The sequence below is a fragment of the Panicum virgatum genome, chromosome 4N, assembly GCF_016808335.1.
Source record: "Panicum virgatum strain AP13 chromosome 4N, P.virgatum_v5, whole genome shotgun sequence".
NCBI classification, from domain to species: domain Eukaryota; kingdom Viridiplantae; phylum Streptophyta; class Magnoliopsida; order Poales; family Poaceae; genus Panicum; species Panicum virgatum.
The window spans coordinates 44,566,235-44,594,114 of record NC_053148.1 but is presented as its reverse complement, the minus strand read 5'-3'; the positions used below and the strand labels follow the sequence as shown (position 1 = coordinate 44,594,114).

At 48.0% G+C, this 27,880-nt stretch overlaps 3 protein-coding genes across 12 annotated transcripts; all 3 read left to right on the top strand.

Moving 5' to 3' along the window:
- The first annotated feature begins 495 nt into the window (after positions 1-495).
- On the top strand, positions 496-16,022 carry LOC120671484 (villin-3). Its single transcript, XM_039951826.1, has 23 exons — positions 496-646; positions 1,897-2,018; positions 2,322-2,421; positions 2,901-2,969; positions 3,061-3,303; positions 3,414-3,591; positions 3,680-3,812; positions 3,932-4,094; positions 4,851-4,998; positions 5,077-5,177; positions 5,701-5,856; positions 5,980-6,048; positions 6,132-6,200; positions 6,314-6,451; positions 6,578-6,706; positions 13,254-13,401; positions 13,523-13,533; positions 13,614-13,754; positions 13,856-13,981; positions 14,072-14,137; positions 14,623-14,944; positions 15,021-15,250; positions 15,325-16,022. Exons 1-23 carry the CDS (start codon positions 620-622, stop codon positions 15,436-15,438), a joined length of 3,003 nt encoding a protein of 1,000 aa, XP_039807760.1. The 5' UTR covers positions 496-619; the 3' UTR covers positions 15,439-16,022.
- An 879-nt stretch (positions 16,023-16,901) lies between these two features.
- On the top strand, positions 16,902-22,919 carry LOC120671482 (nuclear intron maturase 3, mitochondrial-like). Of its 10 annotated transcripts, XM_039951823.1 has the most exons (6): positions 16,902-19,417; positions 19,514-19,589; positions 20,593-20,712; positions 21,735-21,859; positions 21,956-22,146; positions 22,241-22,919. In XM_039951823.1, exon 1 carries the CDS (start codon positions 17,011-17,013, stop codon positions 19,258-19,260), a length of 2,250 nt encoding a protein of 749 aa, XP_039807757.1. In that variant the 5' UTR covers positions 16,902-17,010; the 3' UTR covers positions 19,261-19,417; positions 19,514-19,589; positions 20,593-20,712; positions 21,735-21,859; positions 21,956-22,146; positions 22,241-22,919. The 10 variants fall into 10 exon arrangements, with proteins under 10 accessions (XP_039807757.1, XP_039807751.1, XP_039807750.1 ...); XM_039951817.1 differs by lacking the exon at positions 20,593-20,712; XM_039951816.1 differs by having other exon boundaries at positions 21,735-22,146.
- Positions 22,920-23,257: 338 nt separating this feature from the next.
- Positions 23,258-24,859, top strand: LOC120671483. The gene is made up of 2 exons (XM_039951825.1): positions 23,258-23,531; positions 24,279-24,859. Exons 1-2 carry the CDS (start codon positions 23,438-23,440, stop codon positions 24,488-24,490), a joined length of 306 nt encoding a protein of 101 aa, XP_039807759.1. The 5' UTR covers positions 23,258-23,437; the 3' UTR covers positions 24,491-24,859.
- Positions 24,860-27,880: the final 3,021 nt, after the last annotated feature.

Here is a 27,880-nt window from a genome sequence, read left to right as displayed (position 1 = left end):
TAAAATGCATTTTTTATTTCGTCTAAATTTAAGTCAGCAGGTGCATGTGTTGGAATTTTTTTTTTGAAATTTTAAACTTTACAACTAAAGAAGGACAAAAATATAAATAGCGCAAACTCCTCCCAGACTCCTCCCCCACCTCCTCTGTCTCTGTTCTGTTCTGTCCTGTCCTCCCTCCTCGTCGTCGTCCTCCGCCTCCGCCATAGTGGCGAGCACGCCACCCGCCACGCCGCGGCCCGCCCCCAATCATTCGCCTCCCCACCCCAACCTCGCCCTCGGCGCCGTTTAGCCGGGTGATGACTGACGGGATTAGTTAATCCGGAGGCTTCGCCTGGCTTTCGCGGCCCCATAACGCCCGCCCGGGCGCGCGCTAACGGCAGCAGCGACAGCAACCCGCTGGCTAGCTAGTCTTCCCCACGATTCGACGCCGCCACCGCCCCCCCCCCCCCCCCCCCCGGCCCAGGTGCGTGGCGACCAAATCCTCCATTTCGGCAAAAATTTTTAGGGAATGATGGGGGGAGGGAGGGGCGGGGGATTTGTTTAATGGTGCCCGCGTCGGGGGTGGTTAAGTTGGTCCGCTTATCGGGGCTTCGGCTTCTGGCGATCTGAGGTCGGGACCATGGCCGCGCCGGGGTCAGCGATCAAGGTACGCGGGGGTCTGTGGTTGGCCGGCTTGGGTGCGCGTGCCTCGGATCTGGGCTGCGGGAATTCGCTGAGTTTTTGGGATTTCCTGTGGGGCGGACTGGGTTAGTGGGTTCTGGATGAATGGGTTTTTAGCTCGATGTGGTGGAGAATTTTTGCTAGGTTGATCTTTTTGGTGGCGGATTGGGATCTGGCCGTTTGGCATTTGGCATGAGAATGCCCATCTTGGCGATTTGGATCAGAAGCTGGATCGGTGTCATTGTTATGAGCTGTTGTTTTTGAGACTAGTCTTGTGAGAGCAGTGATTTTTGCCTTTTCTTTTCGGGCGTGACGTGGATCTGGGTGGACGGAATTTGGTCCGATTTATGCCACTCGATGGCTCCGTGCTGATCTCGATGCTGAGTTGTGCTCCGGAAGTCGTCGGATTTGGCTGCTTAGTTGGATTGTTTTGGAAGCGATATTGGTTTCGTGTGTTTGAGCACTGCGAGTCATGCAAGTCCATTGCTGCTTTGGATTTAGTGAGCTGGATGTGGATGTTTTGTTGGATCCTAGGATGTCAGGTCTACTCAATCGGATTTTGGCCTGGAGTCACACAAAAAGCAGCACATTTCTTGGGTTTGCCTTTCAGCCTTTTATTAATGCGCTGATAAGCTGTTACCGCGGCGAATGAAAGGTGGGAACTTATTCGAGCAGTTTCATAACATCCTGGAAATGCGTCAAGCTCTTGTTTATTCTCTGGGTACAGGAGTTTGAATCTGCAGATGATGTGGCACTTTGTCTGGAATTTAGTGATTTAGCTGGTCATTGCAACTCTTATGCTTGGTACTTTCTGCATCATAGTTCGATACAAGCAATTCCTGGTACATGGCTGAAGCTCAGCTAATACTGTATTTGATTGAACCCAGTTGTGATCAGGATGTTAGCTTGCTCTATGTCATGCCAACTCCTTAGTTTGTGGACGTTGTGTGTGTGTGTGTGTGTGTGTGTTGTTTGAGCTGCAAGCAATCACTATACAGAAGTAAGTTGGCCAGGGGCCTTGGAATTGCTAGACACTGTAACCATATGGTATTGTGTTTCTATCAATGGGTTTTTTGAATAGGAAACTTCTGTATGCAGTGTTGTTCAAAAACTGAAAAACACATCTCTTTATTGATGTTCTTGTTTAAGAATGGTTTTATGCGGGCTTGCTTTGAGTTTGAAAGCTTGCATTATTGCAAATGGGATAACCGTTCATCTTTTTATTTTCTGTTTCAGCACACCTTTTCTTCTCTTGTGAAGCAAAAACCACCAAAGACTAGCCCAACAAAGTCTAGGGGTACTATGGCTGTTTCGATGAAGGAGGTGGATCCTGTTTTTCAAGCAGCGGGTCAAAAAGAGTATCCTTCAGTTTCTATTTTGCTACTGGACACATTATCTACGCTTATACCTTTATGTTGTTTCATTGCAAGAATTCATGTGTCATCATTTCTCTCACTAGTCATTACATTATATATAGTATTGTATTCAGTAGAATATTCTTAGAATACTTGGAGGTCAACCACCAATTATATTTCATGAGCTGTGAATCCATGGGAAACCTTGGTGAGAATAAGTGGAGAGATTAGGTTAGCATGGTGTTGCAGTACTTGCGTTCAATCCTATTTGTTACTTTGTGCATTATTATCCTTTACAACGATCAGTGGATTGGAAATATGGCGGATTGAAAAGTTACAGGTTGTTCCTGTCCCCAAGGAATCACATGGGAAGTTTTTCACTGGTGATTCATATGTAATACTGAAGGTAATCAGCTTTGCTCATGTTGTAAATGTGCCAATTCCTGTGTTTAGTTCTATGGGGAAATATGTTCTCAGCTGCATGTCAGTAGTACAATTGTTTATGTTGCTTACATCTTAACTCCAAAGATCATTAGATCTTGATTTCCCTGTTCACATGTTTATCAAATCATGCATCGTTCATCCTTGATACTGGAAGGGATTAGTTACTTTCTACTTATTGATTGGAAGATGAGAATTCCACGAGAAGAAAGAGAGCTTGCTTGGTATACCTACTACGTAGCTGATCATTTCAGTATATTGTTTATGCTACATAAAAACAATGATATTGTGTTTATATTGCGCGGTGCTCAGACTACAGTTATATGCTTAGATTGTTTGTCAGGGGTGAAGTCCTTATTGTTATTAACAGTTTTTTTTTGAAAACTGTACAGCGGGGGAGACCCCCACTGTGGTTTATTAACAGTTATTTGGTTCTTTGAACAGACAACTGCCCTTAAAAATGGTTCTTTTCGGCACGATATCCATTATTGGCTTGGTAAAAACACCAGTCAGGTTTGCGTTCACATTATAAGGTCATTTCATTTGCTGGCAGTGTATCTAATGAACAAGAAGATTTACAAATTGCACTGTAATTAATGAATAGGATGAGGCTGGTACAGCTGCAATCAAGACTGTCGAACTGGATGCAGCTCTTGGTGGACGCGCTGTCCAATACCGTGAAGTGCAGGGAAATGAGACTGAAAAATTTCTTTCGTATTTTAAACCTTGTATTATACCAGAGGAAGGTGGGGTTGCATCTGGTTTCAGGCATACTGAAGTAAATGAACGGGAGCATCAAACACGATTATTTGTCTGCAGAGGAAAGCATACAGTTCATGTTAAAGAGGTGAAAACTTTTTGTTTGTATATTGATCTGTCAATTTGTGCTTGTACACTGTACAGTCATAGCTTCTTAACACAGATATGACATTCCCCTTTTTTTTGTGCCTCGAACAGGTTCCTTTTGCACGATCATCACTCAACCATGATGACATATTTATTTTGGATACAAAATCTAAGATATTCCAATTTAATGGATCAAATTCAAGTATTCAGGAGAGGGCTAAAGCCCTCGAAGTTGTGCAATATCTTAAAGATACGAACCATGATGGTAAATGCGAAGTAGCAGCAGTTGGTAAGTTAACTTTTTGCCAAATTGGTTTAAACGTACTTAAATGGTCAAGGTCTAATACTCCTGGGTTATAATTGACTCTTTCAAACAGAGGATGGAAAATTGATGGCAGACGCTGATGCTGGTGAATTCTGGGCTCTCTTTGGTGGATTTGCTCCTTTGCCAAGAAAGCCATTTTCTGAACTTAACGGGAAAGATTCTGCTTCCACTTCAAAATTGCTTTGGTAATATATCATAGATGGCAATGCATAGCTAATCTTAATTCTTTTTGAAGGAATTCTACTTTTCATGGTTATGTTATAGTGTTGCTGATTTTTTTCTATTTGTACTCATGTATTGAAAGTGTCAATAAAGGCCAAACAGCACCTATTGATTCTGAAATTCTGACAAGAGAGCTACTAGATTCAACAAAATGTTACCTGCTTGACTGTGGTTCTGAAATTTATGCCTGGATGGGTAGAGAAACAACTCTTGAAGAGAGGAAACGAGCAGGCTCTGCTGCTGAGGTAACACTGTCTTGCTTCTGCTATCTTGATTTGATGTTGTCTGGACCTATTGTGATTCTAGTGGTGGTAAAGGGCCTCAAATTTTAGCCTAGATAATCTAAGGGCCGGGCCCTAAAAGCGCCGGACTCTTATCTTATACAATTTTGAGCTACAAATATATAAGGGCCAAGTTGGATTGTGAAGAGAACACTAGGGTCATGATCTGTTACCACCCCTTTTTGCGAAACAGCCATCATAAAGTTCGCAATTTAGGCAAATGTAGGAGAAAGAGGCTCTATGCGAGGTGAACCACAGATGCAGTAAAGTTAAGACCCACTACCAATGTGGCTCCTAACCAGATATTTTACTAAGAAGTGTTGCAGCCAATGTGGTTCAGCATGAAAAGCTAGGCATCAAATTTAAAATTACCTATAAAAAGAATTCGGGCTCACCCACATGTATAATATGAGTTCCTATTGCAAGTATTTTGACTCTGTTGCAGTATTGCCATCTGTGAGGTAAGTTAAAGTTTATTTGCAAGAGAAGGCCTTTTAACCAGTTCAAGTTTGGTTGTCAGCTAGTTCATGACCAACATGGGTTTTTATCACGTTTACCATATTCTTGTTGCAGATTACTAAGCCCCATATTAGTTAAAAATCATCTTCTGAGATAGGCACACTGGCATTCCAGTTTTTCTTCCTTTTTCATTTAGCCTCATTAATTGTTGTATGTTTTTCTTTCTCTATGTATAGAGAAATCACATTCTTATTTCTGCAGGAATTACTACGTGAAGGAAACCGGTCAAGATCTCATATTATTCGCCTCATGGAAGGTTTTGAGACCGTTATATTCCGATCAAAGTTCGATAAATGGCCTAAGAAAGCTGATGCAGTTGTGTCGGATGAAAGCAGAGGAAAAGTTGCAGGTTAGCATCTGGTTTGCATTTGTTTTTCATTTTAATTGCCATTACTGATTTTTTTCATAACTAAATTTCCTTCTGTAGCTCTTCTTAAGCGACAAGGATTTAATTTTAAGAGTCCAGCAAAAGCTGCTCCTGTAAAGCAAGAACCTCAACCTCAGATTGATTGCACTGGCAATTTACAGGTCAGTGAACATCATTTCTCACAAAAGATTTTGCTACCAGATCACATTCAGTTATTGCTTTTGGTTTATCATTTATTGAGCTCTTGTGATAATAAAATCCATATCCTGGAATAAGACTGTTAGTTAGAGCACAAATCTACCTGGAAGAGTTTAGTTGCAGTAACAATGCGATTATAACATTATTTTCAACACTGCCAAATTATCATATTTTTGCAGAATATTGGAAAAAGTTTTTTTTTCAATTTATTCACTGTTCTTAAGGATCACTTCATCACTTGTGTTTTGGTCGGCCAAGTAAGAAATTGCCATAATATAATAGATTCATGCATGTGTACAGTCGTGGCATCACTATGAGTTTAAGAAGGCACAAGGGTTGTGTGTGTTGAGGGAGGGGGCGGTGTCCATTTTGACTTGTAACTCCATATTAATTCTTATTCCAAAAGTTTGCTCTTACCATTTACGCACTTATTCACTTCAGATTCTCCTCCATAAATTGATATCTGAAGTAGCCTATATCTTTCAGGTTTGGCGTGTCAATGGTAGTGAAAAGACTTTCCTTTCGTTCTCTGAGCAATGCAAATTCTACAGTGGAGACTGCTATATCTTTCAATACACCTACCCTGGTGAGAATGGAGATGAATGTCTTATTGGTACCTGGTTTGGAAAGAAGAGTGTCCAGGTAGCTGTTTTATGCATTTTCCATTTGTTGTACTTGTACACACTTTTGTTTTTTTTTTGTTAAATGCTATCAAGTTGGATAGTAGTATCTTAACCATGTGGTTCTTTTACCATATACAAATAGGAGGAAAGGAGTGCAGCCACTTCACTTGCTGATAAGATGATCGAGTCTTTAAAATTCCAGGCTGTTCTGGTTAATATTCTTCCAGTTTTGACTTAGAAGATTTTTGTAAAGCTTGGTTAACTATGCCAACTCATTTTCTTTGGTTATCACAGGTTCGTGTTTATGAAGGAAAGGAACCCATTGAATTTTTCCCAATATTTCAGAACTTGGTTATATACAAGGTTGGTGTTTAGCCAAATTCATGTACATAAGCTTCTGCAAATTCTTTATTCTTACAAGGGCAAACTGGCAATATGATTGTTGCGTAGTAGTTTACATTTTCCCATTGATACAGGGTGGTACGAGTACTGGGTATAAGAAATTTATCTCAGAAAAGGGCATTGAAGATGATACCTACTCAGAAAGTGGGGTTGCTCTTTTCCGAGTTCAGGGTTCAGGGCCAGAGAATATGCAAGCTATTCAAGTTGATACGGTACTTTTTTTTTGTTAATCTTTTCCAGACAAGGCATTATGGTTGTGTTATGGCCATGTTACCTTAATGGACTTTGTTTCTACTACATGGCAAAAGTTATGATAATGATATGGTTCTTATTACCAGGCAGCATCATCGCTGAACTCTTCTTATTGTTACATACTACACGATGGGGATACAGTATTTACATGGATCGGTAATCTTAGCTCCTCAATGGACCAAGAGCTTGCTGAGAGGCAGCTAGATGTGATCAAGGTATGTGGAATGTTTTTCTGTGATTATTACATGTGGACGTGGTTGACCATTCAAGTGCACATTCTGCTATGTTGCCACGACACTCTGATCAACTCATTATCCACATGATAGTTTAGGCCTTAGTGGTATTTGTTTTCCTATTATTTCTTGCTTGATGGCAACTTATGGATTGTGGGTAGATGGCCAAATAGTTACTACAACCATCTAAAGTTTCTCTCAAAAGAGTTATATGGATTGCTGCTTATTGTATTTATGATTACTGTCTAGTCACTACAACCATCTATTATGATTTTGTAATAATATGCTGCATAAATGAACTGATGTTATCTTCTGATTTATTTGCACATCATCCTATAATATAGTTTAAACATCCTGGTTAATTGATTGCTTGTCCTACATCTGTTTCCTATCAAATGTATCTGACTATCATCGAATGATACCATGTGGGACAGATGTCACATGGTAGAGAAGCGAACATAATCATTGCATTGCAGTAAATCATGAGTTCAACACTTCTCTAGCTGTCTGATACAAACACACCTGATCAAGTGATCATATCTTTACAACTTGCACATTAGCGTACTGATTGCTTTTGTGTAACTTGATGGAGAGAATAATTGTCTCTATTCCTCCAAACCCTAGAAGGGTGGGATATATATTTCCTATACATGGGTCTCTAGATGGGCCTCTATATATGGGCTCACATATACACCAACACCCCCCCGCAGTCTGAACTACCGGCGCAGCGGTATTCAAGACTGGACAACAAGAAACATTGGACAACAAGAAAGCCAACACCCCCCGCAGTCTGAACTACCGTCGCAGCGGTGTTCAAGACTGGACAAGAAGAAAGTACAAAGGGCAAACACCCCCCCCCCCCCCCCCCGCAGCCACTAGTCACCTGCTACGTTGAGGCTGGAGCGAAACTCCGAGAATGTCGAGGAGGGTAGTCCCTTAGTGAAGATGTCGGCAAACTGGGAGATGGTCGGTACATGGAGTACCCGAACATCGCCGATGGCGACCCTGTCGCGCACGAAGTGCAAGTCGATCTCCACATGCTTCGTCCGCTGATGTTGAACGGGGTTGGTGGAGAGATACACGGTGCTGACGTTGTCGCAGTAGACGAGCGTGCTCTTGGCGAGCGGGCTGTGGAGCTCCGTCAAGAGCTGTCGGAGCCAGGATGCCTCCGCCGCGCCGTTAGCGACAGCCCGGTACTCCGCCTCGGCACTGGAGCGGGAGATAACCGGCTGCCGCTTGGACGACCAGGAGACCAGGTTGCCGCCTAGGAAGACGGCGTAACCGGAAGTGGAGCGGCGAGTGTCCGGGCAGCCAGCCTAGTCAGCGTCGGTGTAGACCACCAGCTCAGCAGAGGACGAGCGGTGAAGCACCAGGCCGAGATCCACAGTGCCACGGACGTAGCGGAGGAGACGCTTCAGGGCAGCAAGGTGTGACTCCCGGGGATCATGCATATGGAGACAGACCTGCTGAACAACGTAGGTGAGGTCCGGCCTGGTGAAGGTAAGGTACTGCAAGGCACCGGCCAAACTCCGGTAGGCAGTAAGATCAGCCACAGGAGCACCCAGATCAGCAGACAGCTTCGCCTGAGTGTCGACAGGAGTAGAGCAGGGCTTGCAATCAGTCATCCCAGCCCGCTCCAGAATATCGAGCGCGTACTGCCGCTGGTGAAGGAGAAGGCCAGACGGGCGAGGCTCAACAGTGACGCCCAAGAAGTGGTGGAGCTGACCAAGATCCTTCATAGCAAACTCCTGCTGCAGAGAATAAATGACGCGCTCAAGCAACTGCTGACTGGAGGCTGTGAGCACAATATCATCAACATAGAGCAGCAGGTAGGCATTATCATCCCCACGGCAGTAGATGAACAGAGAAGTGTCAGCCTTGACCTCGGTGAATCCCAAAGTCAGTAAGAACGTGGCGAACCGAGAATACCAAGCCCGAGGAGCCTGCTTCAGATCATAGAGAGACTTGTTGAGCCGGCAGACCATGTCCGGACGACTGGAGTCCACAAATCCCGCTGGCTGAGAGCAGTAGACTGTCTCTGACAGCGTGCCATGAAGAAACACATTCTTCACATCGAGCTGGTGCATAGGCCAAGAGCGAGAGAGCGCAAGCGAGAGGACCGTGCGCACAGTAGCAGGCTTCACCACTGGACTGAAGGTCTCATCATAGTCGACACCAGGCCGCTGGGTGAAACCCCGGAGAACCCAACGAGCCTTATAGCGCTCCAGTGAGCCGTCAGCCCGACGCTTATGCGTCCAGATCCACTTGCCTGTGACCACATTGCCACCAGACGGACGCGGCACGAGGTCCCACGTCTGGTTAGCAAGAAGAGCCGCGTACTCCTTTTCTATCGCGCGACGCTATTGAGGATCCGCCAATGCGTCGCGGACAGAGGAGGGTACCGGAGAGACCCGCGGCTCTCCCTCAGTGGCGGAGAGAGTCGCAGCCTGAGACGCCATCCGCCGAGTCACCATGGGATGGATATGTCGAGGATCTCGATGGACGACTGGCTGGTGGTACACCGCCGGCTCGACTCGAGAGCGAGGCGGCGGCGGCGACGGCTCTGGTGTAGGCGTCGCAGGAGCCTCCGGAGCCGGAGGCGGCGCCGGTGTCGGTGCCGAACGACGCCGGTACACCTGCACCGGCTGAGCTACCGCGGCGGCGCCGGTGCTGGCGCCGAACGACGCTGGTAAACCTGCACCGGCTAAGCGTACCGCGCAGGTGCAGGGAGAGGCACCGGGGCCGCGCGTGGCGCAGCAGGAGACCGGGTCCGCGCGCGGCACGACCGGAGGTCCGGGGGCCGCGCGTGGTGCGACCGCGGGCACCGGGACCGTGCTCGGCGCAGCAGGGATCACCGGAAGCGGTGCCGGTGCACCGGGAGAACCTGCAGGGAAAGGACAGACATGTAATGGTGGCTGAACCACCGGGTCAGTCGGAAACAGTGAATCCAGCTCGGGGTCAGGAGAAGGTGTGGAGGAGGTGGAGTAGGGGAAATCCGACTCGTCAAACACGACGTGTTGGGAGATCAGGACGCGGCGAGAGGTGAGGTCAAAGCATCGGTACCCCTTGTGGTCAGGGGAGTACCCAAGGAACACAACGAGTCGAGCGGGGCACCAGCTTGTGAGAAGCGGTGGCGGAGGTGTTAGGGTAACATGCACACCTGAAGACCCGAAGGTGGTCGTAGCGAGGAGGGGTACCGAAAAGAGCGTGGTGTGGAGTGGGAGCAGGAGAAGCAGTGGACGGAAGACGGTTAAGCAAATAGGTGGCGGTGTGGAGGCTCTCAGCCCAGAAGCGCGGGGGCAGAGAGGCCTGGATCAGAAGGGTGTGCACGACGTCGTTCGTCGTGCGAATCATCCACTCAGCCTTGCCGTTTTGAGGAGAGGTATACGGACAAGACATACGAAGCTGAACACCCCGAGAGAGGAAGAAGAAACGAGAGGTGGAGTTATCGAACTCACGCTCGTTGTCGCACTGGACGGCCTTAATGGTGAGGCCGAACTGAGTGGACACCTAGACAAAGAAGTGGAGGAGGGTGGGGAAGGTCTCAGACTTGGCGTGCAAAGGAAAAGTTAAAGAGTAATGAGAAAAATCATCAACCACCACCAGATAGTATTTATAGCCAGACATGTTGAGTACAGGAGATGTCCACAGGTCACAATGAACAAGATCAAAGGCATGTGCAGCATGCGAAGAAGAAGAAGAAAAAGGAAGTCTAACATGACGACCTAACCGGCACGCATGACAGAGGTGCTCAGCAGGAGCCATAGTACATAGAACATCGGTACTACGACTCAGCTGAGCCAAAACGTCGCGCCCGGGGTGACCAAGCCAGCGGTGCCAGGTGGTGGAAGACGGCGTCACGGCAAAAGCAACAGACGAAGAAGAAGTCGAAGGCGGAGCAGCGGAAGCAGGAAGACGGAGAGTGTAAAGGGGTCCCGAGCTGTCACATCGGAGGAGCGGACGCCGGGAAGCCTAATCCTTCACAGTAAGACCAGAAGAGTCAAATTCAATGGAACAAAAATTGTCAGCAGTAAACTGGCGAATGGAAAGAAGATTGTGAACCATCTGAGGAGCAATAAGGACATTGAGAAGACGAAAAGAACCAGGAGCAGAACCCACGGCGGTGACAGGAAGGCAAGACCCATCACCAACCATGATGGACGAAGGACAAGAGGAGTGTGTGGGTCGGATAGAAGAGAGGATACCGGCATCTAGTGTGGTGTGGAAGGAGGCACCCGAGTCGGCGATCCACTCGGTGCTGACCGGCGGCGTCAGCCCCATGGTGCTGAAGGACTGTGCCAGAGCGGTCCGGTCCCACCCCCCAGGCCAGGTCGGCTGCTGGCTGGACTGAGCGGGCGGGGTCCAGGACGGCGCGAAGAGGGGAGCAGCACCGGTGAACATGGCCGCCGGCTGGAGCTGAGGACGAGGCCCCCCCTCCCCCCCCGGACCCTGGAAGGGCCACATCGAGATGCGCTTTGACCATGGGTTGCTGAAGGATGGCCAGGGCGTATTTCCAGAGGCAGTGGCAGGAGCCGGAGGCGTCGCGCCCTGACGGCCCCCACCGGTACCGGTACCCCCAGAAGCAGGGCCACCAGTACCACCACCACCCCGTCCCCCCCCCCCCCCCCCCCCCGACGACGTCCACGGCCCCCCACACTTCCGGCCTGCCCGGGAGCAGCACCAAGGAGGGAGTTTGCATGAGCGGTGGAGGAAGCCGGTGGAGCAGCAACGAGCGCGGTGGGGGTGGACGAGGACGATCCGGGCGCGAGACCCCTACTGATCTCCTCAAGGGCGAGGTCGTCCCGGACCTGCAGGAAGGAGGGGAAGGGCTGCTGGCGGGTGATCCATGTCTTCAGGTGGTCATAGGTGGTCATAGGTGCTGCTCAGGCCGCGCACGACATTGAGCACCAAAACCCGATCAGACACCGGACACCCGAGGTCGTGAAGAGTATCAGCCATGCCCTTCATCCGCCGGCAGAACTCACCGACGGAGAGGTCCCCCTGCTCGAAGGTGCGGAAGTTGGCGTCGAGCTGGAGAGCGCGGAACTCGGCGTTGCCGAGGAACGGCCTCTCGAGCGCCACCCAGGCCTGTCGAGCGGTGCCGCTGTGGGTCCTGTCGAGGTCCTGAAGATCTAGGGAGATGGTCCCAAAGATCCAGGACATGGCGACGCTGTCGAGGCGCAGCCACACCACATCCCGCGCCTCGATCGACGTGTCGAGGAGGACGTGGTCGTCGAGGGCATAGCGGCGGAGGGCGAGGAGGACCTGGTCCCGCCAGCGTCCGTAGGAGGAGGACGTGGGGTCGAGGAGGACGGTGACCAGGGCCCTGATGTTCTGGACGCCGGCGGTCTGAAGGTGGAGCTGGGCGACCATGAAGTCGGTCGGGTCGTGCCGGGGTCCAGATCCAGAGGGTGGGGCCTGGTGGGAAGAGGAGGCGGCGTGCTCGACGAAGGGGACTGCGGGCCGCGGGCCGGGGAGGAGGATGTAGTGCTCCGCCTCAGCGACCCGGCGAGCGAGAGCGTCGGCCGTGGCGCGCTCGCGCTCCCAAGCGAGGGCGGCCACGCGGACCCGCTCCTGGGCCGCCGCGGCCTCCGACTTGGCGGCGAGGAGGGCCGCGGCCTGCTGCCCATGGAGTGCGGCGGTGGCGAGCGGCGCATCCTCGGGCGGCATCCCGGGCCCAGGCCACACGGGAGAAGCCTCAGGAAGAGCGGCGGGCTGCTTGCCGGCCGCGACAGCGGCGCGATGGGCGGCGGCGGCGGCAGCGTCCCCTGCGCCCGCGCCCGCGGCCCTCGTGCCGGCGGCGGCGGCTGGCGCCAGTGGCCCACGTGGCGGCGGTTGGGGCGGCGCGGGCAGCACAGACAACTGCGGCAGCGGCCCGGGCGGCGCCTGAGGCGGGGGCCCAGGCGGCGGCGCGCCCCCCGCGGCCTCTGCGTCCGCGGCCCCTGCTCCTGCGGCTCCTGCGCCCGCACCGCCAGCAGCGGCATCGGCGGCGGCAGCAGGGCCGGGCAGGGGCGCGAGGACCGCCAGGGCAGCGGCGGCCGTGGCAGAGGCCCTAGCGGTGGCGGATCCGGGCCACACGGCCGGAGCAGGGGTCCCGGCGGCGGTGAATCGAGGCCAAGCGGCGGATCCGGGCCGCATGGCCGGAACAGAGGACCTAGCGGCGATCCAAGCGGCGGCGGGCCACATGGCCGGAGCAGGGGAGGAGGAGGGGAGGGGAGAGAAGGAGGAGAGAGGAGGGGGGCTGGGTAGGAGGGAGGAGAGGGAGAGAGGAGACCTAACTCTAGGCTAATGATACTATGATGGAGAGAATAATTGTCTCTATTCCTCCAAACCCTAGAAGGGTTGGATATATATTTCCTATACATGTGCCTCTAGATGAGCCTCTATATATGGGCTCACATATACACTAACATAACTGTATGTTTATACTTTACTAAAACATGTTTCTTTTCTGATTGCGCTGCTGTGTCAAATAAACTACAAGAACACTGACCATTTCCATTCTGCTCATCCACTACATTATATGCAGCCAAATCTACAGTCCAGATTGCTCAAAGAAGGATCTGAATATGATCAGTTTTGGAAGTTACTAGGAGTCAAGTCAGAGTACTCCAGCCAGAAGATTGTGAGAGATCAAGAAAGTGACCCACATTTATTTGCTTGTACATTTTCAAAGGGTAAGATAATTTCGAAAGCTCCTTATTGCATTTATTCATTATTATAATTTATTTTGTACCTTACTTATCTGCATTTCCTCTTTTTGATCATTTTTTCTGCGGTCATGCTTGGGGTGAGAAGGGGTGCTTAAGGTGAGTAGTGCTGAAGTTTATGTATTGTTATAATGGCAGTAGTGTAATGAGGGATTAATGCTGGTGAACTAATTCTGTAGGTTAGAGAAATATTTAACTTCACTCAAGATGATTTGATGACGGAGGACATATTTATTTTGGACTGTCGTTCATGTGTGTTTGTATGGGTTGGACAACGTGTGGACACAAAAATTCGAGCACAAGCTTTGAACATTGGAGAGGTATGCATGCTATTTATATTTTCTTTGTAGAATGCAATAATGAGAAGGTGAATTTAGTTTTCAAAATTTAAAGCTGATTGCAAAATAATACTTTGTGGCAGAAATTTCTAGAACTTGACATTCTAATGGAGAATGTATCACGGGAAACACCACTTTATGTCATCACTGAAGGAAGTGAACCCCAATATTTCACCAGGTTCTTCACTTGGGATTTTGCAAAATCAGCAGTAAGCCTTTATCTTTTGGATTACAGTGCCTTTGGTGTTTTTGAAATATCACGTGCTGAACTCATCTTTTTACCTTATGAACTGTTTCAGATGCATGGTAACTCATTTGAAAGGAGGCTATCTATTGTCAAGGATGGAGTGAAGCCAAGAGCAGATGTAAGATTTCTGTATCCAGTATTGATAGTTATCTTATTAGACAGTTGGGACCATAGGTATGCCTGACTGGATCAAAATGTCCAGTCTAAAGTAGGTCAAAAAAAAAAAAGCAGCAGCATAAAGCAAAAAGGAAAAGAAACATTATGAAACACAATAGTTATTTGTGTATCTGTTTGGAGTTATGATAGCATCGTGTGTTGGCACATCAGTCTGCAGAATGGTCATGGATTGGTATCTACTGCATAACCTTGTGAAACAACAGATGCATTATGATGGCTTACTTTTGGCTAGTTATTTACTTGTTGAACTCACGATAATGAAACACAAGCTATCCCTAGTGAGATATTAAAGTTTAGCATTTTTATGAACATACAAGGTAGCAAGTTGGACGTAAGCTGGTACGCATGCATTCATACTGTGTTTAATTACAGTTTCCTAGTGCTGTTTTTCCTAGAATGATGCTAATTCTTGGTTAAAATTTATAGAAGCCAAAAAGACGGCCAACAACATCAGCACACACTGGAAGATCCAGTGTACCTGATAAATCTCAGCGTTCCAGAAGTATGTCATTCAGTCCTGATCGTGTTAGAGTCAGAGGAAGGTCACCTGCTTTCAACGCATTGGCTGCTAACTTTGAGAACCCAAATGCCCGAAACCTGTCAACTCCTCCACCAGTTGTTAGAAAACAACTTCCGAAGTCGGTATCCCCTGATTCTTCAAAGCCACCTCCAAGGACTGCTTCAATCGCTGCGATTTCGGCTTCTTTGGAGCGCCCTAAGGCAACTCTAATACCCAAGTCAATTAAAGGTATGCTAGCATCCTTAGAAAGGATATTTTACATTTCAAGCATTCCTCTTACATTCTATTTTCTTTTGGTATCAAGCGAACCCTGAAGCAAACAAGCCCCAAACTGAAGCAAGCAAACCTAAACCAGAGACGAATGCCAAGGAAATTAACCCTACAAACGATAACCCAGCTGCAACTCCAACAGTACAGGAAGATGTAAAGGAGAGTCAGGCAGAGGGTGAAGAAGGGCTTCTTGTATACCCATATGACCGCTTGAGGACATCTTCCACCAATCCTGCCACAGACATTGATGTAACCAGGCGAGAGGTAAATCCTGATGTCCTTATGATACTTGCCTAACCATCTCAAACCCTGACACTAATAATACTGGCACATTGCAGACATATCTGTCGTCAACAGAGTTCAGAGAAAGGTTTGGAATGACAAAGGAGGCATTTGCGAAGCTACCGAAGTGGAAGCAAAATAGGCTCAAGATTGCTCTTCAGCTGTTCTGAAATCTGCTACCGTCGAACAGCCCGTGGTTTCATTGCTTGGTCAAAGCACAACGACGTGACTGGTTTTCAAAGGTAAAACCGATTTTTTTCAGCCACATGCACTTTGAGATGTCCCGCGGTCACTGCAGCAGCAGTATGAGTTGTCGAAAGTGTAGCCGACTAGGGTCAAGGGGCCCTAGGTAGGTTTTGGAGGGGCAAGGCCAGTGAGTTTTTAGCTGCTCATGCTCCCGAATCGTGTTCTTCGCTGACAATTTTCATGTGCCATGACTTGTGCTGGATCGCTGCATTGGCGATCGGTCACTCCAATTCTTTCCTACCTCACAGGTTTGTTTGTGAGCTTGCAAGCCTTCTTTTCCCAGTGAAGCCTCATATTTGTTCTATTTTTTTCTAAAAAAATGGTACGAGTCCCAATATAATAAGGGATATATATGATGTAATTTAGGCAACAGAGAATATGTTGTACAAAAGAGTTTGTAAAATATTATTCCCCGCTGTTGTTTTGTACTTGCAGTTTGTTTCCGTAACAGATCATCGCTTGTAAATTTTTCTAGATATATATGTTGTCTCGCATGAGATGCACTTTCTGTGGTTCGACCAGAAATGCTATGGTTGTAGCGTTTGTGCAAGAGTTGTTTTTTTTTTTGTGACACCGTTTGTGCAAGAATAGTTGGCAGACTCAAAACTGAGCTGCTGCCCCTAGCAAATAAAAGCAAATGCCAGCGAACTCTCACTTAACTGTTCTGGAAGAGCCGAACAGACCCATCGGATGGGTCTTCGTTGCGGATGCCCACCAAGCTTCAGCTAGGTCACGGAATTTCTCGTCAGGTTTTCACGACTATGACTCAAGCTTTGGTTCTGCATTTCACTTGAGTTGACGCAAAATTGGTTCATTTGGAATTGATATGGCTCTGATTAGCTGGCTTGTCAGCTAGCTAAGTAGTAGTGTTTTTCTCTCACACTAAATCAGCATCAGTCAAAAATATTTTTCTCTTACAATAAATCAACACTAGCTAAAACTAAGCTGCTAGCATTAATCAAGTTGCAAAATAGAGAGTTTAAATCTCCTTTTTTTGTATTTCTTGTATGGCCACGCGCTTAATCTTGTAGTCGTGGTTATTTTTTTTTCAAACTATAGGTCATTTTCTTAAATCTAGATATACAATGTTTGTTAATATGTGTATATCTAGGTGCATAGGAAAAAATATATAGTTAAAATTTTTAAGCGACATATAATTTGGAACGGAAGGAGCAGTAATTGTGGTATAATACATTCTCCAGTAGAGGATTTCTTAAGTTGAAAATATATTCATTTGTGAAGCCGAAAAATATATCGGACAGGCCGGAAACAAGAGAGTCGGGTCACGAGCGTCTCGGCGGCCCAGCGCACCCAAGTCGGCCTGTGATCGGCCCACCATCGCGCGCCACAGCCCCTCCTTCCCTCTCCGGCTCTCCCACTCTCGCTCTCCCTCGAGTCCTCGGCGCAGCGGCGCCACGATCGGCGACCGAAACCTCTCCTTTGCTGCCGCCCGGCCGCCGCAGCCGACCCACACCGCCTCCACCTCCACGCGGCTCATGCTCCACCGCCTCGCCCATGCCCGCGCGCTCCACCGCCTTATCCGCCTCGCATCCAGCGCTGTCTCCACCGTCCCCGCCCCCGCGCCCGCACCCACTCCCACCGCCACCACTCCACCCGCCGCGCCGCCGCTCTCGCCCGCAGACCTCGAGCTCCTCCTCCGGCGCGGGCACTACTCCGCCTCCACCCACCGCTTCCACTCCCTCCTCGCGCTCCTCTCGCATCCCTCCGTCCTCCTCGCCTCCGCGCTCCACCTCAGCCGCCGCGCGCACCCCTCCCTCCCCACCCCGCCCCAACCCCTACCCACCACCTTCGCCGCGGCCGCCGCCGCATTCTCCTCCCCCTCATCCCACCTCCGCCTCCTCCTCCCTTCCCGCCTCAAGGGCCAGCCGCTCGCACTCCCCACGCTCCCGCTGCGCCTCGCCATGCGCTGCGCCGCGTCCGCCCTCGACGCCGTGTTCGCGCCGCGCGCGGCCACCTTCGCCTACCGCGGCCGCCACGCCGCCATCCGATACCTCAGGTCCATCCCCAGCGCGTCCTGGTTCTTCCGCGTCGCCATCCCGCGCCAGCGCTTCGGCCCCCGCCACGTGCGCCGCCTGCTCGACGCCATCTCCGGTAAGGTCGATGACCCCGGTTTCCTGGAGTACCTGAACGAGCTGTTCGTGTCTGATGCGGTCGCGTTTGAGCTCGGCGGCTGCGAGCTCGGACGCGGGCTGCCACAGGAGTCGGAGCTCACGGCCACGCTGGTGAACATATTCTTGGATCCCGTGGATAGAGAGTTGATGGCCGTCCGGGAGGAAGTGCACAAAAAGAATCCTAAAATGAAGGATGACAGCGTTCTGCATACACCTCTAAGAGTCTACGCAGTTCGGTATCTCGATGATATTCTGGTTGTGACGTCTGGGTCGAAGATGCTCACAATTGAGATCAGGGACAGGATCATTTCTGTGTTGGAGAGGAATCTGGAGTTGAAGGTGGACAGGTTGGGCAGCTCAGTCCATAGTGCTGTGTCAGAGAAGATTGAGTTCCTCGGGATAGAATTCCAAGCTGTGCCACCATCAGTCTTGCACCCTCCCATGTCAGAGAAAGCGAAGAGGGCAAGGAAGAAGTATCTGAAGATGAAGGCAGAAAAGGCGCAGGAGCTGAAAAATGCACGAGAGACACGGCGGAAGAAGCTCGGCTTGAAGATACTGAACCACTTGTTCAAGAGGGTGAGGCGGGGTGAGGAGTTTCAATTTGATTTTCAGATTGAGAATGAGGTGCGGCAAGTGTTCAAGGATTGGGCAGAGGGGACAGTGGCTGAATACTTCAAGTCACAGGAGCATTGCCAGTATTGGCACCGACTGCTTAGATCAGGTGACTTCTTGTCACTGACTAGGGTGAGAGATCAATTGCCGCCTGCTCTGGTGGATTCATATGACAAATTCCAGGAGACACTTGACAGGTTTTTAATGCCTAAGAAGGGCCATGAAATGGCAGAAGAAGAGGAGAGGCTAGCAGAGGAGGAAGAAGAGAAAGAGTACGAGAAGAGGACTGTTGAGGACTTGACAGAGTTGAAGATGAGGGCTAATGTGCCCATAGAGCTTGTAAGGAAGGCAGTAAAGCTAGCTGGATTCACAAACTCCATGGGCCGACCACGACCAATCAAGCTACTTCTCTGTTTGGATGATGCAGACATCATTAAATGGTATGCCGGTGTGGGAAGAAGGTGGCTAGATTTTTTCTGCTGTTGCCGGAACTTCAAGATGGTCAAGACTGTTGTCAGTTACCACTTGAGGTTCTCCTGCTTCTTGACATTAGCAGAAAAGCATGAGTGCACTAAGAGGCAAGCAATTAGCCATTTCACAAAGGATTTAAAAGTAGAAAATGATGATGGAGTGGCAGAAGTTCACTTTCCAACGGAACAGGAGATCAAAATGATGGGTGATAAGAATTTATCTGACCCAAAGCCTGTGGATGGTGCCCTGACAATGATATTGGTGAGACTGGCAGTCGATGACATGTCATATCCATGCCTGGCGCATTTTTGTGCAAACTCAGACACTGTGCTATACAGAATACGTTTGCTGCAAAATCGCCTTAATATTGATCCATTGAATGAGAATAAGTGGGTCCATGGACTAAGTGCCATTCATGAGAGCCTGAACAAGAAATACCTCCCCTTGTGCTCTATGCATGCGAGTGATCTTCTTCTCGGCAAGATTACTCTTCAAGATATTGACTGTACTCAATTTGTTGATGTGGAATGAGAAAAAGAAGTACTCAAACAATGCCTCTTGCAGATTGTAGCTCATTCAGTATTGCAGGTTGTGCCCAGTGCATCATACATTGCTTTTATTTTACTGAATGGTTCATGGACTCCGTTTCAATACATGATAGAAGATATATTTCTTTTTGTTTCCAGAGGTAAGTGCTCTTTATATATAGTAGTTCCAAACTCCTGCTAGGTATCTGAGTGTCACTAACTGAAAATTTTGATTTTCTTACATTTCTTTCTTGCAGGACTGCAATTTTGTAAGTGTTTAAATTGCTGTTTGCAGGACTAGGAACGAACTGCATGTCAATATACTCAGCTCAGGTACTTCTTCCATTCAACTGGAGTTATGTTCCAAATTGGTGACTAAGTTCCTGTGCCTGTTCTTAAATTATTTATACACATTGCAAAAGTAGTCATTTGTCAATTAGCCTTAAACTTTCTCAGTTGTTTTGGTAGTGTTCACTTCTGGATAATTTTTTGTAGTTATTAGACATTGCTTTAGTTTCCTTGTGAATCAACAGGGTACATCCCATTTCCAAAGATGTGACCCATTCAGCCCATGGGCCTCTGGGCCACAAAAAATTGTTTCCTTAATTGGTCTTCCGTGAAATTGTAATATTTTGTTTTCACCCTACTTTGGTGAAACCGGTCCAAAGTTCATTAGGTATTCTCTCTGTTATGTTTTATTTGATGTTTCTGACTTTACAAGGTTGCCAAAATGGTTTTTGTAGCCAATAATTTTGTTACTTCGTATTAACATCTATTAGTAAAATTTTAGTGAGTCATATTATTAGAGGTATTTTGAACAACTGAACTAGTAATATAGATTGTGCTAATCTATATAGTTTTGGACATATCAAAGGTCAAACATCAAAACTCAGATGGTTTATTATCAGTTGGTGCCTTAACTTTCTCAGCAGATTATTGTTCCTAGCAGTACTGTCACTGTAGGTAAAGATTTACAATAACACAGCTCAATACAAGAATGGAATATTTTGAGAAACCAGCTGTAGTGACATTAGATGATGATTATGCATTTGGCATCCCTCATGCTTGGTGAGTTACCCCTTTAGAGAGTAACTTGAACTCAGATACCCACTTGCTCGTGCAAAACTTTTGTGCAGCCTTCCTACAATATGGCATCATGCATTTCTTTTCCCTTTGTTATGACTTACGAGAGTGTCGGTGTACCTCAAATCCTGGTGAGGCATATTGTTTTGCCTATTGTTTTTGCTCCTACAATTAGCAATATGGCTGTTGATGTGAGGACTGAGGAGGTTAAGTCATATAATCTCTGGGTGCTTATGCAAGTTTATTATTGCAGTGGACTTGCCCCAGAATTTCAATCATCTCAAAACAATTCATTCACAATTGAAGGATCTATCTTATCTGCCCATCTGGCTTAGTGATTTCTAAGTATTGTAGCAGTGATTATGATGGGCAGGTAAGATTACTGAGTTGTCATGTTATTTTCTGTTCCTGCTATAAGTATATTGAATAAATCATTAAAATTGGTATCTACATCAGCACCAAGCAGTTTGATCTTAGCAGGATGATGAAGTGCACTCAATTATTAATATTATGTAGCTTGAAAGAAACTTGCTATCTTCACCTGATGTTCCTATTATCATCCTTTCAATCATGTTGAAATCATTTGTTTAGGTCCTGTCTGCTTGTCTCCTGGACTAATTTATTAGTTGGGAATGACATGTTTGTACTGTAGAAATTCTTGGTATTGTCATTTTCTGAATTCCAGATAAACATTTAATGGAATTGTTCTACAGAAATACCGGATATAAATGGTGTCCAAATTCTGATGTAGTTTATGTGGATGATGAATGGGATTTACTTAGTGCATGTTTTCATCGTACAACTGTGGCATAGGATACATATGAATCAGTGTTCCATTATTGTGCACTAGTTGGTTTTGATATTGAGTGCAAGTTGGTTTTGATATTGAGTGCATAAGGATTCCAATAGCACCAACCAATTCTATATGTTTGTAGGCTAGATGCATCATAATACCCAACTGCTGGAATCCATGGTCAAAGTGGTTCCTGCCTCTCCCTCACATCCCTGTGGGTTTGCATGCTGAACGGAAAGCCATTTGTGATAATTTCCCTTGTCTACAATGTTACGTGGTCCTCTTGACATCATAGCTTCCCAAGTGCATTCCATTATCTCCTTGTTGTGGCAGAAGTTGCTAACAACCATATGCATTCATAACATTGCTCCAGACAGATATGCAATGTGCTACATCCTGCATGTGACACCTACCGAACTGTTTTTGTTTGTGATGCCGCATCATGGATTAGCAACAGGATACACTGCCCCCCCTAAGAGACTTCCGACACCCCTCATTTTAGACACATGAGAAAGGGAGGTCCGGTCCATGGAATTGAGAACAGGATATTCACTTGCACCTTGAGGCAGTAGCCAAGATTACATGATTGCTCTTTTGTGCAGGGCTCCTTGGTCCACCAGGGTGACAGTGCCTCCATGCCATCCACGCGGACAGCGGAGGAACAGTGGTTCCCATAGTGCAGCCGCGTCGTCATCGTCACTTCAAATCCACAGCACCTCGAGCAGAGGTATGTTCATTGTGACTGCAAAGTGGAGATCACATCATCACCTAGTGGCTAGTGCAAAGATCAAAGATCGCTAAGTTGAACAGTACCAATCAGCAGGGCAATAATAGATGGCCCCAAGTCTGTCATGCATAGTGTTCTGCAGATCTTTACGTGCTTTGGGGTCGTCGCTTATACACTGCATAACTGTAAGCACCGGAATGGGCATGAACAGCACCAGATCCAGACACACAGTTCTTTCTGGGAGGAACTGTATGGAAGTCAAACTGTTCACAGCAGTCTAAACTAAGGTACATTTGCATGTTCTTTTCCATTTCCCCTCGCAATAATTGAATTCTAAATTAGCATAATTTTTTGAAAAGTGAAATTAGCATAATTTCACAGGGTCGCTGCCGAATCTTATCCGGTTTCCATGTTCTTTGCACAACCAGTCGCTGACTGTACACGCTCATGTGATCCGTCTACTCTACAGCCTGCACGGCACGCACCTTGCAGCTTTGGCGCTGCTGCTGCAACTGAAAGGCTGATATGCTGAATGCTCAGAAACATCGTGGGGGCTCGGCGTTTCAGACCACGGCCATTGGAAGACGGTGCCGGAACGAGTAAAATAATACCCCACTTGTCAGTGCCCCACTTGGGACGGCATCTCTACAGGATCATTCTGGATCCTGGAGCATGTGAAGCTCGTCGCATGCCCCCACGCGCGGTACAGCCTGAGCTGAGCTGAAGCTGAGCCAGTCCACCCGTCCAAAGCTCCCGGACCTCCCAACAACCGAGAGACACATCATGCGTCCCAACTGCCAAATCATAAGTGGAAGTGTCGAACCAGATCAAAACAACAGGCAGGCTCAAACCGTAAGTAAACCGGCTCTTCCAATCGCTGTTACTCCGCTTTGTTGTGGGCTGAATCACGAGGGAGAGGGAGTTTACTGATGGAGCTTGAATCCGCTACTCTATTTTTGTCTGCACATGGTTTTGACCTTTGATTTGCACGCATAAGCGCACTTTTGCTAACAATTCTACGCAAAAGCTTTTGTGCCGTATCGTGGTTTTGCAGACTCAACCACGTGAATGCTAGCCGTAATCCTAACCCTAACAGCCACAATACGTAGAGGATCTTAGTAAAATAAATAAATTGGTGGAACTTTTTTCCCTTAATAACTAAAAGAAAGTGCGAGCATGAAAAAGAAAAAAAATGGTAAAAAAAAACTCGTAGATTCCTCTGGAAAGGTTCATATGAAAGCTCTACTAGCAGTAGTATAAAAGAGCAGTAGGTCAAGTCATTCACTCAACGATAATGTGCCAAATCCCAAAGGCCAAATGGTTAAGGAAACTCGCACATACCAAGCCATATAAAACACACTGCTGGCAAGGGGGGTAAGGTGGGTACTTTGGGAGTGATCGACTCAGAGAGGCAGAGGCAGGCTCCTCGCGAGCCTGCAGCGGCTGGCCTCAACCACGGCGAGGCTGGGCGGTCGGCCCCGGCGGCCCGCCGAGCCGGGCGGCGGCGGCGACAGCGGTGACGCGCGGCAGCCCGCGAGCAGCCGCCGGCAGCGGCAGCAGCAGATCGGGACGCGCGTCATGGCGTGGTGGCGCGCCAGGGTGGTCGCGCCCGTGCGCCGCGCCTGGGTCGCCGTCGCCGTCGCCGCCGCCCGCGCGCGCGTCCGCAAGGGCGGTAAGCCACCGTGCACTCCTTCCTCGCGCTCCGCTTAGTAATTCAGCACAATCGTGTTCCTCGACTGATTTGAAAGCAAAAACTTAGAGCAGGAGCAGCAACTGGATAGTAGTACTCCATGGCATGAATCTCTTGCACAAACGCCAGCTACGAGCAGCCACATTTTAAGATTTGCACAATGCCATCGAAAGTTTGAGCTCTTTCCTTCGATTCCTGCATGCTAAAGTGAAGATTCTTCTTTTTTTTTTCAAGAGAAACACGCTACTGTTTGCAGTGTCGGCAGATCTAGGTAGGCACCCTGATAGCGCTGTTAAACCGCAGTAGAACAGAGGTTGAGGACGGCTTGCTGGTTTCCCGAAGCGCATTACTAGTAAAATTCAAGGAGAGAGAGAGAGAGAGAGAGAGAGAGAGAGAGAGAGAGAGAGAGAGAGAGAGAGAGAGAGAGAGAGAGAGAGAGAGATCACCACAAGAAACAAACAAATCATTTAGCGATCGGTGATGGTCCCTGCGCGCCAAGATTCATGGCAGGCTATCTTTTGTGCTTCCAACCGCCCGTTGGGGGCGCATGCGGACAACTGGACCTTGGACCACCCAATCTCCTATGCAATCCTTTGCGATTCTTGTGGTTCATCATTTGATCTTTGTTATCTCCCCTAAATTTCCCGCTTTAACCGAAGTTTTGACTTTTGAGCAGGAAGTGATTCCTTTTTTTTTCACTTGTTTCCCAAATGGGATCGATCAATGCAGAATGTGGCATCCTGAACCTTCACCAGGACGTGCAGACCTGCGGGTACCAGGACGTGCAGGTGATGTGGAACATGCTGAGCTCGGAGAAGGAGGCCGCCGCAGCCGGCGCCGGCGCCAGCGGGACGCTGCCCAAGCCGCGGAAGCGGCCGTTCTGGAGGCTGCCGCTCTGGCCCGTCCGGCCGCCGGCCCGCACCGCGGCGCAGCGAGACTGATGCGTCGCCGCTGGGCGCCGGCGTCGTCGTCGTCGTCAGATAATGTCACTGCGGCGTGACCAGAGCCTGGTCTTCCTGGAGCGAAGAGTAGGGACACCATGGCCACCACGGCACGTCGCCCTCGCTGAGGCCTACCGAGATTGCGACGCGCGCTGGCCTGGGAGGGTCGTTGTGTATAAAACGCTTGCCTGTTGTACAGTTGGGGACAAGGCGTTCGTGCAAGATGGGACCTGTGCCGCCTGATGAACATGAGGTTGCTTATCAGCCTGAATTACTAATGTATTTGGGCCTCAGTTCTTGCCAAGGAATGTCGAAAGAGGAAGGCACCCGTAGCTCTTCCTGGTAGCAATTATGGGATTTTATCGTGTTTTGTTTGCGCCTAAAATTGCCATGTAGTAGCCAAGCTCAATTTCGGTCATCAAATTGGTGGCCATGAATTTGGCCATCAAAGGCCAAAGTAGGGGGATGCAAAGCCAAGTTTTGGATTCAAACCAAATGGTGGCGCCTGACCAAACACACCCTGGACCTGGGTGCGTTGCTTCTGAAGAATCTGAAGAAGAGGAGTTCAGAGTCTGCTGCTGTTTCTCTGCGAGCAGATTAGATTACGCACGGACGTGATCTGAGCTGGGCTCCGTCCTTCAAACTTGGCTGCAAGGCCTTTCGTCCTTTGTCAGCCCACCACAGGCACGAGCCGCACGCGAGGATGGGCAGCGCGTGCAGCGGCCCACTAAAGGCGCCGCGCATCGATCGCTCTCCGGATTCAGCAGCCCTGAATTGGCCCAGAAGTTACGATGCCGCCGCCGCCGCGTGAAGATGGGCAGCCCATGCTAGCAATTTTGAAGATGACGAGATACCCAGTCCAGTCGTGTACTCTTGTACCTCTGGTGGATAATCCCAAATCGAAAATTATGTGACATGAGTACGCCGACGAGCACAATACGAAATTACAAATGTACAATTCAAATGCACCGCTGACCCAGTGCGGGATGTTAATTGGTCATTGGTGATCCTTAGATGCACCTTCAATTATTTAGTTTAAAATTTTTGTACAAAATGAGATTTCAGTTCGAAAATTTACAAAATTTTAAATTAAAAAGAGTTGAAAATGCAACTAAAGATTATCAATTAACACCTCTATTTTCACTGGCCAGTAGCCACTATCGTCAAGCCTTGATCAGCGAAGCGCAAAAGGCGCCGCGCCCTGCCGGAGCACGCCGTGCGTATGCACGCCCGCCGTGCCAGCGTGCCGGTACTCCACGCCGGCCCGGCCGGCGCGTGGGTGGGTGGCCCCCGGCCGGTAGCGCTGCAGCCACCGACCAGAGGCCGATCGAGGCGGCGGCAGGCTGGCAGAGTCCGTTTCGCCATGACGTCTCCTCCCACCTCTGCTGCATGCATGCGCGCGCACGGGATCGGGCGCGCGGCCACACCCCTCGCCGGCTCATCCCCAAGACTCTACACTGCTCCGAGCGAGCGAGCGGCCCGGCGCTGCGCTGCTGCGCGCGCGTACGCTCGCATATGGCACGTTTTCCTCCGCGCGCGTTACTGGGACATGGCAGCGTCGCCTTGGGAGTTGGGAGATCTCAACATACGGCTGAGGAGTTAACCTGTCGTGTTCATATCGGGTTTATTCATTTTTCACCCTGCAAAAATTCGAGATTAGTATATGGTTTCGATAGAAAGTTTGGGTGGTAATAACCTTATTATGTTATGTTTCAGACGCCACCGTCTTATCTTACTATTACTAATTGGATGCTCCTTTCAAGTCTCCATATTAAGCCACCTAGAATTCTAGGTGTACACTCTAAAAAGATGGAGAAATTCTATAAATTTTCACATAAGTTAGAAACATCCGACCATCATTCTGACAAGTTTAATCATAATAGTTATTGGATCTATTATCTTTTTTAATAAATTATCCATCTATGCTATTATAAAAATGGACTAAAATAACCTCTAATCATTATGTAAATTACCCACCTTTACCATTATTAAAAAAATCTAAAGTAATCCCCTCATCTTTATGTAAATTATCCACCTATGCCATTTTAAAAATAATAAAAATAACCCACCAAATTTGCATATAAATTACCCAATTATATCATTACTAAAAATTAAAGTAACATCTAAATCTGAATATAAATTATATAATTATAACAAAATATTAAAGTGCACCAATATAAAATTCTAAATTACTATTTCTAGCATCATTAATATATTATTTATATTATTAATTTTATAAAAATATTACCCATGATGTGTCACCATGTATTCATGTATGATGGAAGGATATGAATACCAATTTATAAATAAATAATTTAATTAAATATATATCTAACATACATGATGCAAAATAAAATCTATTGCAACTAGCTAATAATAAATGTGTATTGTAGAGTATGTGTTAGAATATTTAATAGATGAAAGAGGACTCGAGATATATAATTTAATTATATTAGTTATAAGCTTAATTTTTATGTTAGTTCGAATTAGCCTGTGTGGGAGCACGGGTTGTTAGGCTAGTGTGTAATAATTAACCCTATACCTCACCATAGCTGGCGCGCCATTAACAAAGAAGCCGAAGACGACTAATAAGTGGCCACTCATCTCCATACAAACTATGCAGAAATGAATTCAGCTGTTCTTCAATAAATTAATTTATCGATAAATTTGTCGCATAATTCTGATGTTTGATTTTTGAAGAACGGCTAGCTTCCTTTTCTTCCCCGCCCCGTTGAGCTTATGTAAAAACATGCGTAAACAATAGAATTGACGCGCATGCGTGCATGGTCCACGGATCCGATCCATCGTACGTGTAGCATCTGCCCGCACACATGCATGCATGTCCATGTCCTGGCGAAATAAGTACGCTTCTTCAATGCCGCGCGCGTGGTCCAAGCCCCCGGCCCCGTCCCTCCCTCCCCCTGCCCGCTAGCGGCCATGGATCGGAGCTGGGGACACACCGCAACCGAATAGGCAAGCCATGCCATGCCGTGACGCCTGCCCCGCCAGCCATGAATTCACAAGGAGGAAGGAGGAGGAGGAGGAGCAAGAAGATGCGTGGCGACGCCGGCCGGGGCACACATCATAACTCTCCCGTCGCGAGTATTCAATACCCGGGGCACACGCACGTCGTCGTGCATCCTAGGATCCATCGGCTAGGGCTAATCACTCGCTGTGTACGACGTATCTGGAGCAAGATCCATGGATCCATCGTCGCTACAGGAGAGAGAGAAGCATCAATTAATTAATCGTGTCCGTCGATCCATTTGCATTGGGGACCTAATAATCGGCCGTGTTTGGTTACAATTTCATGATTTTTTTTGAAGGAATCTTACATGCATGACATATTAAATGAAGTCTATTTGTAAAATCTTTTCACAGATAGGTGTA